Source organism: Morus notabilis, unplaced genomic scaffold, assembly GCF_000414095.1.
Source record: "Morus notabilis unplaced genomic scaffold, ASM41409v2 Scaffold449, whole genome shotgun sequence".
NCBI lineage: Eukaryota > Viridiplantae > Streptophyta > Magnoliopsida > Rosales > Moraceae > Morus > Morus notabilis.
In genome coordinates this window covers 131,986-145,877 of record NW_010357144.1, presented here as the reverse complement: position 1 = coordinate 145,877, position 13,892 = coordinate 131,986, and the positions used below count along the sequence as shown (strand labels likewise).

At 35.8% G+C, this 13,892-nt stretch overlaps 1 protein-coding gene across 1 annotated transcript in view; it reads left to right on the top strand.

Moving 5' to 3' along the window:
* The first annotated feature begins 24 nt into the window (after window positions 1-24).
* Window positions 25-13,892, top strand: part of LOC21396630 (midasin) — a 42,264-nt gene continuing 28,396 nt past the window's right edge. The window contains exons 1-28 of the mRNA XM_024166868.1: window positions 25-129; window positions 369-688; window positions 798-882; window positions 2,326-2,624; window positions 2,728-2,922; window positions 3,153-3,322; window positions 3,835-3,944; window positions 4,082-4,201; window positions 4,403-4,481; window positions 4,908-5,030; window positions 5,111-5,210; window positions 5,294-5,390; window positions 5,492-5,626; window positions 5,708-5,761; window positions 5,849-6,025; window positions 6,148-6,273; window positions 6,351-8,155; window positions 9,041-9,254; window positions 9,348-9,461; window positions 9,555-9,863; window positions 10,303-10,496; window positions 10,584-10,638; window positions 11,287-11,437; window positions 12,040-12,113; window positions 12,679-12,820; window positions 13,263-13,376; window positions 13,472-13,572; window positions 13,690-13,779. Of these exons, the coding sequence (XP_024022636.1) occupies window positions 25-129; window positions 369-688; window positions 798-882; window positions 2,326-2,624; window positions 2,728-2,922; window positions 3,153-3,322; window positions 3,835-3,944; window positions 4,082-4,201; window positions 4,403-4,481; window positions 4,908-5,030; window positions 5,111-5,210; window positions 5,294-5,390; window positions 5,492-5,626; window positions 5,708-5,761; window positions 5,849-6,025; window positions 6,148-6,273; window positions 6,351-8,155; window positions 9,041-9,254; window positions 9,348-9,461; window positions 9,555-9,863; window positions 10,303-10,496; window positions 10,584-10,638; window positions 11,287-11,437; window positions 12,040-12,113; window positions 12,679-12,820; window positions 13,263-13,376; window positions 13,472-13,572; window positions 13,690-13,779 (5,658 nt within the window). The remainder of the gene's footprint in view (window positions 130-368; window positions 689-797; window positions 883-2,325; window positions 2,625-2,727; window positions 2,923-3,152; window positions 3,323-3,834; window positions 3,945-4,081; window positions 4,202-4,402; window positions 4,482-4,907; window positions 5,031-5,110; window positions 5,211-5,293; window positions 5,391-5,491; window positions 5,627-5,707; window positions 5,762-5,848; window positions 6,026-6,147; window positions 6,274-6,350; window positions 8,156-9,040; window positions 9,255-9,347; window positions 9,462-9,554; window positions 9,864-10,302; window positions 10,497-10,583; window positions 10,639-11,286; window positions 11,438-12,039; window positions 12,114-12,678; window positions 12,821-13,262; window positions 13,377-13,471; window positions 13,573-13,689; window positions 13,780-13,892) is intronic.

Here is a 13,892-nt window from a genome sequence, read left to right as displayed (position 1 = left end):
TTGATATATTTTTGAGTTTTTAGAATGGCTACCGGCGGGAGTTTCAGTTTACAATCTTCGTTGGAATGGCTTCTCGAACGCTGCCCGGAGCTTCGTCATGTTCGCCGGTTCGAATCGTATGCGATTGAGGTACAATGTTCGCTTGCGGTTCTCTAGTTTGTTTGGTTAGTGGGAAAATTGAATAACAAAGAAAAATGAAACTCAAATTTTTACAAAGTTTTGACTTTATTTAGAGGACAGTTGAAAAATGGAAGAACTGGGAATATATTACTGTAGATTGTTGTTATTTTTTTTTTTGTATAATAAAACTTGTGGTTTTGGAGTGAGAAGAAATATCCGTTCCATGGAAATTTATCTGATTAATGCAGGGGGCGACAGAAGATGAAGATGGAGTGGTGGAAAAGTTGGCAGAGGCCTTTCTGCTGCTGAATTACACCGTTCCACTGATGGGTTGTTTCCGCCCAATAGCCAGAAGAATTGTGGACAAAGCTGTGGAGTTGCTCCGGTTTGTCCCCAATTTGAGGTCTAATTCTGACGATGCAATGGAAGAAGTACACAAGGATTACTGGATTTTAGTTAATGATTCAGTTTTCGAGTACTATAGTCGAGAAAAGATGGGTCTGGATCTTCATGAGCACGCTTGTCTGGCCTTCTGCCGTGCTCTTCATTTGGCTCCCTTTTTATTGTGGTAAGATGTGTATTACGCACTATACGTGCAAAAACGTAGACAGGCAGAGAATTGTCTCTTTCTTCATTGTTAGGATTTGTGTAAGAGGAGTTTGATTTATCCTGTGCAGGTCTGTGTTAAGTTATTTCGAATTTGCACCTGCTCCATTTCAACGTGTTTTGACAGGACAAGCAATTTCTGATCCGTGTGTTAAGGTATGCCCCATCTTTGGTAAATGTTTAGGTACTTTCTTTTTAGAATACCCCCAAGTTAAAATCACATCACATGCTCATGCACTTGTATATTACATGTAAATATGTGTGGGTGTCTAATGAGGAAACAGAATCCTAAAGGAAGGTCGGCCAATAATTTATTTTTTCTCTTGTGCATCATGTACCCGGTTTCTAAGCTTATAGAAACAATTTATTTCAGACTATGATGTAAGACCAAGATAGGTCCAAGAAAGAGATAGAATTGAGGTTGAAAAAGAGGGAATCAAGGAGAGATAGAATTATTAGGAAGATAGAAGTAGAACTAAGGGAGAAGAAAGAAGGGATTCTAGGGAGAGTAAGAGCTCAAGAGAAGGAAACCAACAATATCAAATTTCATGAACATTCTCCGAATAAAAATTAGAATCAAACTATTTATCGAGAAATAGAATTGAAAGATACACATAACTAAATTCTAAATAATCTACGACATAAACATAAACCTAATTCAAAATTAAATATTAAAGCTATTGTATCTCTTAATTGATAACTATACAAATTCAAAAGGAAAATTCTAGTATAATTCTTAATCTAATTCTTCATCAGACTGGCACTTTAGATTGATGCCAGTCCTTTTTACTTTATTGTTATTGTTTTGAGTTAATTGTATCCATTTAAGAATCTCATCATCGCAGTTGGGGCATCTTGCTTAGATGCCATCTTAGACTTCATCTCTTAAAGCTTGAGTTGATAGGAGAAGCAAAAAGGCCAGTCTTAATAGAATTTGGACTGTTTTGGGCAATTCCTAGTAGCTGTACAGAGCTGCTCGAGCTCTGTCCACCTTCTAGTCTCAGTTGCAGGGGCAAAATTTTATGGAGGGTTACTATCTTGGTTATTTTTTGGGGTATTTGGCTAGAGAGGAATTAAAGAGTTTTTAAGGATCGTGGGAAAGATTGTCTTGTTTATGGGACAAAGTGAAATACTGGGTGTCATTATGGGTTTTTTGGTCGCCCAATTTTTTTCAGACTATTCAAAATTGGGCATCTTTCAAAATTGGGCATCTTTTTATAACTTAGTAGTTTTGTTGTTTGTTTTGTAGTTCTGGGGTTGCTTTTTGAGGAAACCTCTTCCTCTTGCCCCTGTATGTTTTCTTTCCTATTTATCTTTGCAATTAAGTTATTTGCTTCTTTTTATTTTTTCTTTAAAAGGTTCGTTTGAGTTTATATGATGCTTGAGCAAAGTTAGGTTATTCTTACGTTAATGCTGTCATGACACGGTTTCTTACTAAACTTGAGTGTTAATTTAGACTGGACTTTTGACTTTTCATATGAGAAAGTAAATGAAATTATTTTTTGGGCGTCTCACGCAACTTTAGTTTTATATTGGACAATGATTGCTTTCCTTGTGATATTTCTTGTGTTTTCAATATGATGCTCTGCTTTTTGGTAGGTTGGACATCGCTTACTATCTGCTGTCAGGACATCTTACTGCCTCCTCTTAATGGCATCTGAGACTTTCACTAAACTTTGGGATTGGTCCTGTTTCTTAGACCTCGTAAAACAGTATAAAAATCCTGATTCTTGCAGCTGTACTGAAACAGTGGAGATTGTTAGCGACATAAAATGGTGTGGGTTACAGATAGTGTCAGTTGTTCTCAGATTGAGTGATAGAGCAATTGAAAACTTGGGAGTCAAGTGTAAAGAATCTAAAACTGAAGAATCTAAAGATGCACTTTTATGTTTTTCGAGGTTGGTTTTCAATATTTCTTATATTCCTTTTCAAATTGCAAATTTGCAATCAAGTATTTGCAACAGGTCTATGTTGTTTATATATCATTTTGACCATTTTCAGATGGGAGAAGTTCCTCCAGGATGTATCATTGGAGAAAGCTGGCTGGTACATTGAATCATCCAGACAAAATGAGTCGGCTTCCTGTAGTGGAAGCTGTGATTTTGATCAGAGAATCTGTGTGCAGTCTTCTAGCTTTGATTCCCAGCACATTTCTTCACCACAATTTCGTCTTGAGCCACCCATTAGGAGTCAACGGCTTGCTTGGTAGGTTGTCATATTGCAGAACCATAGATACTCTTTTTCTTTTTCTTTTTTATCCTTTTCTTTTAGGGTCTGCTACTTGTAGATGGATTTTTAGTTCCTTCTAAACTGGGAATCACTGGATATAGTTGGCTTTTCACTTGTCCCGTTACTTTGTAAGTGTGTCTGTGCTTTGACCATGGTTCTTCACCTCATCATTTTGTGAACATCTCCGTTTTCTTCAGGGATCGTGTGTCTTCTGGAAATCCATTTGTTTTAACATCAGCTGTGAAGAGAAGTTTTGAGACAGTAAGATTAGCTGTGATTCAAAAGTGGCCAGTGCTTTTATATGGTCCCAGTGGCAGTGGAAAATCCTCTCTTATTAGCAAGTTCGCCCAGGATAGTGGGAAACAAGGTAGAGATCTTGTTTTCTTAACTAATATATTTGTATCACAACATTCTTGATCTTTTCTCTGTCTGACTTGCGGTAAATAAATCTCTTTTGAAATTTATGCTGCTCTAGGAGTTCCATTTATCTGACTTGTCCTTGTCATCCTTTAAGAATGTCAAGTTTTGGACAGACGCAATACATTTAGGTTTTCATTCGTAGAAGTAGTCTTTTTTATTTTTCTTTTCCTTTGATCAAAGATGAAAAAAAGACATTTCATGAATGCTTAATATTGTGGAGAATGCGAAAAGAAATAATTCATGCATCACTTATATTAGAGTTAGAATCCATTTTTTAATGCTTTAGCCACTGTGCTTCACTTTGGGCTATTATGCCTTTAACAAGCTTTGTCAGATTGGTAGCTTATTAATTTTATATGTAAATGTCATCTACTTGTCTCTTGCTTTATTACCAGTTTCTTGAGTTTTTATTCAATTTTCTACCATGAATAGCATTTTTTGCCCCCCTCTATTCTGCAGTTGTATCAATTTCCATGGATGATCAAATTGATGGAAAAACATTAATTGGAAGTTATGTCAGTACGGAACAACCTGGCGAGTTTAAATGGCAGCTAGGGTCACTTAGTCAGGTTTATTCTTTTGCCCAAGACGTTATGTAGCTCTTTTCTCTGTTATCTTTCTTTTATTAAATCCGTTTCTTATATATATATATATATGTATAAAATGCCTCTCGGTTGTACTTTTACTCAAGTTTTCCTCTCAACAGGCAGTTCTCTGTGGATACTGGGTTGTTTTTGAGGATATTGACAAAGCACCCTCTGATGTACATTCTATCATATTGCCTTTGTTGGAGGGTGTGAGCTCACTTGTAACTGGGCATGGAGAGGTAACTGGAAATTTCATTATTGGTCTTGGACATCAATTTGGCACTTGCCTTTGATGATTCGTTGGACATTATTACATTTTGATCTTCACTTCCAATAATTTACACTTAGCTTTCCTTGAGATTCTGCTCATCTTCTAATTTTTGTTTAGTGGAGATGGCTGTGATTTATTAGAATTGCTTAAAATGTTGGAATATTTGCAGGAGATACGTGTAGCAGAAGGCTTTCGATTATTTTCGACAATTACAACTTCTAAACTTGAAATATCGAGCAGTATACAAGGTATGATTTTTTACGTTACACCTAGTAATTTTTGGGCAATTCTTTATTATGATTTGATTCTGATTTTGAATTTTTACTTTGGAATAGATTTCTGCCTTTTAGTGGATTGTCTTAAAATATTCTAATGCTATTCTCACTTGTTGATAGCCAAGGGTTGCATTTCAATTATTGCATTAATTGCATTCGTATTTGCATTTGTTCTTGATATGTGGTTCTATATCTTCTTCTTTCTTTTTTTTTTTTTTTCCCTTTTTTAATTAATGAATTTTACGGCTACAAAAACTTATGAGAAGCTTAAGATGAGTAGTGCCTCCTTTTAAGTTGGCATTAAATGATGAGCACATTTGTTCTCTCTTCCGCTCATCGTGTTTATATCTTGTCATTGTATGTATATTGTTGCTTAAACATGTGATTACCTTGTGGTAGGGGGGAATTCACTCTCTGTTTTTTGGAGGAGAGTGATGGTTGGACCGCCAAGTGTCGAGGACTTGAAAGATATAGTGAAAGCAAGTTATCCAAGTCTTGAACCTATTGTCGAGAAGCTAATAGGTTTGTTATATTTCTTATACATATACATGGTTCAGATTAAGACGCATGTTCCCTTTGACTAACAAGTGAATTGCTTCTAGAAACCTTTGATAGGGTAAAGTCTGCTCCATTAGATCAACTTGCTGGATTTCATCGCGGAAACTCTGATTCTGCTGGTTATCTAAGCAGGTTCTCATTAAGGTAAGTGGAGTTACTGTTTCAAGTTTTCACATGTAGCTGACATAGATTTTTTATGTTTGGATATCCCTTTTTTTTTATTGTAGGGATCTACTTAAATGGTGCAAGCGCATTGCAGGTCTGGGCTTTAGCTTTGTTGGAAACAGTTTGTCAGCTGACGAGTGTCATTGCATCTATCAAGAGGTCTAACAGTCTGCAGGCTTCTCTTTGCCCTTGTCCTTCATGTCATGTTAATGATTGCCATATACGGTTCCAGTTTTTGATCCATTATCTTGTGATTTTAGGCTGTTGATATATTTGCGGCCTTTTCAACTTCTATTGAAAATCGCTTGACTATAAGGAAAGAGATTGCCAGGCTGTGGGCAGTGCCACCAGCCATTGGAGAGACTTTGTATCCTGCTAATAAACCCATAATTCAGGTCCTTGTTTTTAGAAATTATTGTCTTTATAACTTGTTGACAAGGTGACACTGAAATTCTCACCGTTCAAGCATGCTGCAGGATACACTTCAATACATAAGAATTGGTCGCGTTACTCTTGAACACCAAACTACTGTTAGTGGAGCTTCTTGTTTCGCATTCTCCTGCTTTCAGTTTACTCCAATCTAGCTTCTGAGTTGATGTTTTCATTTACTTTTGCAGTCACGTGCAAAAAGGAAATCATTTGTTGAGATACGTAGTTCTCTTCATTTGCTCGAGAGACTAGCTGCTTCTGTTAAGTATAATGAGTCTGTTCTCATGGTTGGGGAAACTGGCACAGGAAAGACCACACTTGTACAGGATCTGGCCCTGAGGCTCGGTCAGAAACTAACAGTTCTGGTAATGTTGATTAGGATTTCTTTCCTTCTCTCTATATTTATCATTTGCTTTTACTATTATTGGTCACTGTATTTATTTGTTTTTAAGGTGTTCTTAATTTCCACGTTATTTTTTTGTTCTAGAACTTGAGTCAGCAAAGTGACATTGCTGACTTATTAGGGGGATTTAAGCCTATGGATGCTCAGCTTATATGTGTTCCCCTATATAAAGAGTTTGAAGACCTCTTCAAGAAGACATTTTCTCTGAAGGTACTGTGTTTAATATGCTTCTTGCAAATTTATTTTTGTCACTGTTTTGCTAATAATATTTTGTGCTGCTGCTTCAGGCCAATAGCGATTTTCTTTCCCGTTTGCAAAAGCATTATGCTGAGAAGAAATGGAAATCGTTACTAAGTGGGTTTCAGAAAGGTGTTGATTTTTTTCAGAAGTCAGTTCAAAAGGGATTAGCAGAATCTGGGAAAAAGCGAAAGAAGCCTTTGGATGAGGAAAGAATTAAGTCATGGGAAAATTTTTCTGGAAATCTTGAAACCGCCCGTGCCCAAGTAGTTGCTGCATCTGGAATTATATTTTCATTTGTAGAAGGGGCTTTTATAAACGCGCTAAAAAATGGAGAATGGATTTTGCTTGATGAGGTGAATTTGGCTTCTCCCGAGATACTGCAGAGAGTTATTGGTGTTCTTGAAGGAGATAATGGTTCACTTTGTTTGGCTGAAAGAGGGGATGTTAATTGCATATATCGGCATCCTAATTTTCGTTTGTTCGCTTGTATGAATCCTGCAACTGATGCTGGGAAGAGGGATCTACCATTTTCTTTAAGGAGCAGATTTACAGAATATTTTGTTGATGATGTGCTTGATGATGAAGATCTCACTCTTTTTGTCAATAAATTTTTGGGTGACAACAAATCAGCTAAAGAATCAGTAAGTAAGATCGTGTGCTTTTATAAAGCAGCAAAAAAGAATGCGGAAGAAAGGCTGCAGGATGGAGCTAATCAAAAACCACAATATAGTTTAAGGTCTCTTTACCGTGCACTAGAATATACAAGGAAGGCTGAAAATAATTTTGGGTTCCGGAGAGAAATATATGATGGATCAAAAGTTTCTCAGAGAGCAATGTATGATGGATTCTGTATGTTTTTCCAGACTTTGTTGGATAGACCGAGTGCCAAGATAATGGACCAGATGATCTTGTCTTATTTACTAGGGGGGAAAGGTCCACATCACGTACCTTTTGATGATTATTTGCCTTCCAAAAGTGATGCAGATGCTGATGAATTTACAAAAAACTATATCTTAACTAAAAGTGTAAGGGAAAATCTACGAAATGTGGCACGTGCTATTTTGATCAGAAGGTATCCTGTACTCTTGCAGGGACCCACATCTAGTGGAAAAACTAGCCTTGTTCGGTATCTTGCGGCTCTAACAGGTCATAAATTTTTTCGAATCAATAATCATGAACACACGGATTTGCAAGAATATCTGGGTACATATATAACTGATGCTAGTGGGAAACTTGTATTTCATGAAGGTGTGCTGGTTAGGGCTGTAAGGAAGGGTTATTGGATTGTTCTGGACGAGCTAAACTTGGCTCCGTCTGATGTCCTTGAAGCATTAAATCGTTTACTGGATGACAACAGAGAGCTTTTTGTGCCTGAGTTGCAAGAAACAATTCTAGCACATGACAATTTTATGCTTTTTGCTACTCAGAATCCGCCTACTATCTACGGAGGCCGAAAAATGCTTTCTCGTGCATTTAGGAATCGGTTTGTAGAGATCCATGTGGACGACATTCTGGAAGATGAGTTGAGTACAATAATAGAGAAAAGGTGTAGGATACCAGGAAGTTATGCTAAGAAAATGGTTGATGTCATGAAGGAGTTGCAATTGAACAGGCAGAGAAGCAAAGTATTTGCTGGGAAGCATGGGTACATAACTCCACGTGACTTGTTTCGTTGGGCTGATCGTTTTACGAAACTTGGTGGTAGTTCTCCTGATGATCTCGCCAGAGATGGTTATTATCTTTTGGCAGAGAGGCTCCGAGAAGAAGGCGAGAAATCTGTTGTCCGAGAAGTTTTGGAGAAACATCTCCGTGTTAAATTAGTTGAAAATGATTTATATAAGGTATTCTCGTGGTCCTCCTTTTTTATTTTTCTTTTGCTAATATCTATTGTTTCATCCTCTAAAATAAGTTATGTAGTGTTTCTGTATAAAAACGAACCGTTTTTCAAAAGTTCTGTATTTTGTTATTCTATATGATTATTTTGTGAATTTTCTTTTTATTTCATGTGAAAGGGATACTCATTGGACAAACCCAGATCTTTCCAAAAGTTGATTTTCCCAACATACTATGTGTTGGCAAAAGGAGGATTTTTCTTGATTCCTTTATTTATTATTATTTTCTTTATTTTGAGGAAGAATTTAGAGCCACCTTCAGTATGGCCACAGAATTCATACTATGTGTTGGCAAAAGGAGGATTTTTCTCGATTCCTTTATTTATTATTATTTTCTTTATTTTGAGGAAGAATTTAGAGCCACCTTGAGTATGGCCACAGAATTCATACTATGTGTTGGCAAAAGGAGGATTTTTCTCGATTCCTTTATTTATTATTATTTTCTTTATTTTGAGGAAGAATTTAGAACCACCTTGAGTATGGCCACAGAATTCGTTGTGTACCAGGTGGTTATTTTTTCACTTCATATTGTAAAATTGAATACTTTGGTTTCCATTCATTGTTCCGAAGTTAATGAAATCAATCTCCCACATTTGTATATTTTATTATCCATTTACCTCTCATATTAAAATATGTGCATTATATAATTTTATAAATATCTTTTAATATATATATATATATTTTTAAATTTTCCGAAATTAATTGGACATCCTGTTCAGATCTCTGATGGAGTTGAAGACACGACGGGGTCCGGAAGGTATGGACTTGGAGAGTTACATTGGTTCAGAACTAGTCTTTTTTGTCTGTTGACGTGTGTAAATATTTTTAATCATTTTATACATTAGTGATTCTTTTCAATGCAGTATCACTTGGACTAAAAGTATGCAGAGGTTGTATTTTCTTGTGGAGCGTTGCCATAGCGCAAAGGAGCCTGTACTTCTTGTTGGTGAAACAGGGGGAGGGAAGACAACTGTGTGCCAATTACTGAGTTCTCGTTTGAAGTCAAAATTACATATTTTGAATTGCCACCAGTACACGGAAACCTCTGATTTTCTTGGGGTCAGTTTTGTTATATTTTGCAATTTTGTTTCTTGTCATCTTTTGTTAAAGTCAGTGTTCTTTGGAATATTATTTGATGAACTATTTTTACAGGGGTTTTATCCTGTTCGAGAGAGGTCGACGTTGATGTCAGAATTTGAGGAAAAAATTAACGAAATGAAAGCATTGATCAAACTGGATCCTTTTTACTCCAGTAACCCAGATTCTGTATGCCATCATTTTATCTCTTTATACATTTGCTTTTCTAATCACATTTTTTTTGTTGAATAATATGGTCTTTTGGTGTCATTTTTGCTCTAGACAATTTCTTCGGACATAGGTCAAGCCTCTTCAACTTTGACTGTGCTGCAAGAAATGATCAAAAAGTACAAACAAGATTTAATTCCACGAACTGGTCTCTCCCATGAAAATATGATAAAGGATCTAGAAATCGTAATAAATAAGCTTTATGAGCTGCATCAGAAGTGGCAGACTATTTTCATGTGGCAAGATGGGCCTCTTGTTCATGCGATGAAGGGTGGGGATCTCTTTCTAGTGGATGAGATCTCGTTGGCTGATGATAGTGTAATCGAAAGAATGAACAGTGTCCTGGAGACAGAAAGAACATTGGTAAGTTGAATTTATTCTATGTTTGCTTTCTATTACAAAGCTTCAACGAAATTAGTATCATTTTGTTTTCATTTTATTTATTTTTTTATTTTTTTTATGGGTGTGTGTGTGTGTGTGTGGTGGTGGTTGGGGCGGGGACTGTCTGGACGTATTTCATGTGCTGTCTGTGTGAAAATGACATTCAAGCTAAAGAAAAAGTGAAATCGTTTTTTATTTTATTTATTTATTTATTTTTTGATAAGAAAAAACCTTTTCATTGATAGAAAATCAATTACAAGGAGAAGGATGAGATATCCTTAGAGAAAACAATAAAAGAAAAAAAAAGAACAGGAACCTAGGAGGATAATAAATTATCCCCTAATTACATCCAATCCATTGTTTTTCAATTGGTTGCACTTGTCTAATCACTAATGCATTGTCATCTGCATGCTGTATGTAGTCTCTGGCTGAAAAGGGAGGCTCAAAGCTGGAGCGGATAGTTGCTAATGACGAATTTCTATTACTTGCAACGATGAACCCTGGTGGTGATTTTGGCAAGAAGGAACTCTCACCAGCTCTTCGTAATCGGTTTACTGAGATATGGGTACCTCCTGTTTGTGATTTAAATGAGCTTAGATGTATTGCTTTGCAGAGGTGTGTACTTTTGAACTACGTATTTTTGGAGGTTGTGAGATGATACCATCACTCTCATTGTTTAACTTTCCTTTTTGTCGTTTACAGGTTGTCCTCCTCGAAGCTCACAGGCATTGTGGACCCTATGCTGAGCTTTTGGGAAGTATGTATTTTTTCTGATTCTCTTTTTTTTGGGTAAAGATTGATAGGTCTTTGTAATGTTGACTCTGGCATGCATCATGATTCTACTTATTGTTTATTTTTTGATAAGCAATAAAACTGGGACGATGTCTGAGTCTTCTCCGGATTGTAGATGAAGTTATTGTAGACTTACCTGTTGTAATTATAAAATGAATTATTGTATTAACATACGCTTTTTGATATATACATTCATAAAACGATTTTTTTTAATCTATTTCCTTTTGCTTATCGCCGTTAAGAGCCATGCTATCTGTGGATAACATGATTATCTTTTGGGAGTCATGATTTTTACTATTATTTTTTGTTTGTAAAATTATTGGTTTTCAGTTGTCTGATCGGACATTATAAGATGCCAGTCAATCTTTTATCATGTATTTTTTTGGGCTATTTTCCTCTTCAATTTCCATTTTTCTTTTTAAGCTATGAAGCTATGAACGTTTGTTTAAATAGATCACCTGATAGATTATTGTTGGTTGATATTTATATCTGCGGACTTTTCTTTGCTTCTACATTCCAAATTTCCAATATACTAATTTGGTTGATATTTAAATCTATAATGATCTTATTTATGGGTTTGCTGAGCTCATGTTTCTTATTTGTTGTTTTACAGTGGTTCAGCCATTTACAGACAGGAAAAGTTCTCACTGTCAGAGATCTGCTTTCATGGGTTGATTTCGTGAATGTTACAGAAGGAAAACTAGGAGTCAAGTATGCTTGTCTTCACGGGCTGTTTCTTGTTTTGCTGGATGGATTAAGTTTAGGTGCGTCTTAGTTTAGCTTTGTCTCATTCGTTCTACTTTTTACCACTTTCTTTTATCTGGATGACAAATTGTTTGTTACTATTTTCTTGTGAATTTATGTGAACTTTTGGATTCAGCGTGTGAAGACATTGGCGCACACTTTTTTTTTGGTTGGATTTACGTAATTTTTAAGCGACAATTAATTATCATTGGCGATTTAATGTTTTAAAGATTACTTTATTTATTTTATCCTTAATTCGGACTTTGTTTGCACTAAGCTATAAAGTCTAGCAATGAATAACTAACTTATCTGTTGACTGGAAGGATTTGGAACGTATCAGTTGATCTCTTAGATCATAGATAGATGTGATGGTGGTTTTTGTTTAGTATTTATCGTCTTTACTTTTATTCTAATTTCAAAATTGAATTTAGTAGATATGCCTTACTGTTCATTTAATCTTATGTCGGGGTAAAAGTTGCTCTCTCTCTGTTTTTTTTTTCCTTCCCTCCCCCCTGGGTTAAAGAAAATTGCACCTTTATATTGAACTTTACATCTTTTACAGGCTAAATCTTTTTAGGCTGGAACTGGGGAGTCACTTAATAGCTTTACCTTTTCTTATCAGGGACTGGTATATCTAAAACTGAGGCTGGGGAACTGAGGAAGCGATGCTTGTCTTTCATTTTGGAGAAAATGAAGGTTTCTCTACATTTCGATTTATCTTTAAATGTGTTATCTCTTTCTTCCACTTTTTGTCCGCCTAAAATGAATGCTCCAGTCAAGTGTTCTGTTCTTGTTGGGGTTTGCAACAGTTAGCTGTTAGTAGCGAGGATGTGTGTTTTACTTTCACTTTTTCATGGAAATTTCTAATCGTAAATAATGCAAATTTTGTTTTTGGTTCTGTTTTTTTTTTTCCTAGTAAAATTTTCTTTTGTTTATTTGTTTTCCCCCCAAATAATTCTCAATTTCTCCTTAAAGAGTCATTGTGGGAGATTTGAGTAGTTGTAATGATGGGAGAGCAAGAAAGTTGTAGAAGATATTGGGGATTGGTGATATTTGAGAAACAGTTAAATATTAGGTGGCTTTGTGGGTTTTTCAATCTAAGGACTTTGCTGATTTCTTCTTTTCTTATCTGTTCAGGGGTTGGGATTTGATTATGTAGTGGCTTCATCTACTTTATTTTGAGACTGTGATTGTGTAATGGATTTGATTATGAAATGACTGGGATTTGATTATGTCTGATTTCCATGCTCTGCTAATAAAGGTGGATGATGCAAATGCGGTGTCTTCAAAACTTTCAAGGTTGCAAAATTATGGTTGGCCCGATTTTGATACAACTGAAGATGTTTCAAGTGGTGATGAAGTGCAGTGTGGCAATATGTTTTATCCTTTCGACATTCAAAAAGGTAGTTTCATGCATCGTGTGTTTTTGTCTTGCTATTTCTTTTAGAATAATCACTCTCATCAGCAATTGGAACGTCAAGTTTTAGACGTTGCTCTCAGACATGGTCTATTCTCTGGCATAAGTACTATAACTAGGGCTCTCTCTCTCTCTTCTTTTTTTATTTTTATTTTTATTTTATTTTTGTTCCTTTTGGTTTTTTCTTATAAGAAATTTCCTTTTGTTGATAATAAAATCAATTACAAAGGAAAGGTCCTCCAAAAGAAAGTAAAACAGTAAAGCTAAAAAGCATAAACAAAACTAAAAGAGCGAGTTAAGAGACCCTAGAAGTTAGCAACCCCATCAGATTCTTCCAATTTAAAACAATCAAAGGAAAGGAAGAATCCTTGAAGACTTTATATAGTTGATCCCGACAATGAAGCTGAACATTTCACTTTGTCAAATAGGTCCATTGTCTCCATCTGCCGATGTTCAAAAATCCTTGCATTTCAAGTTTTTAGCGCCAACTACCCACAGAAACGCACAGCGTGTCCTCCGTGCTATGCAGCTCCCTAAGCCCGGTATGCATTCATTTTTTGGTAGTGCTTTCTTTTTGTTTACGTTTTGGTGCATGATCTAAAAAGTTTCATAATCAACAATCTTATATGCATTCCAGTTCTCCTGGAAGGCAGCCCAGGTGTTGGGAAGACAAGCTTAATTGTTGCCTTGGGCGAATATTTTCAGCACAGAGTTGTACGAATAAACTTGTCTGAGCAGGTCTCTGATCTTCAACTTTCTCTTGGTCTTGTCTTACTTATTTATTTTCTAATATTTATTCTGCTTTGGCCTCTCCCTCCCTCTGTAACTAATTCCATTTGTGATGCTTATGCGTAGACTGATATAATGGACTTGTTGGGGTCGGACTTGCCTGTTGAGAGTGATGATGGAATGAAGTTTGCCTGGTCAGATGGGATCCTTTTGCAGGTAAGAAGCCTCATCTTGAAAGTTACTATTGTCTCATTGTACTTGCAGGAGTGTTTTAATATATATATATATATATATATATATATATTTTTTTTTTTTTTTTTATATTCTTA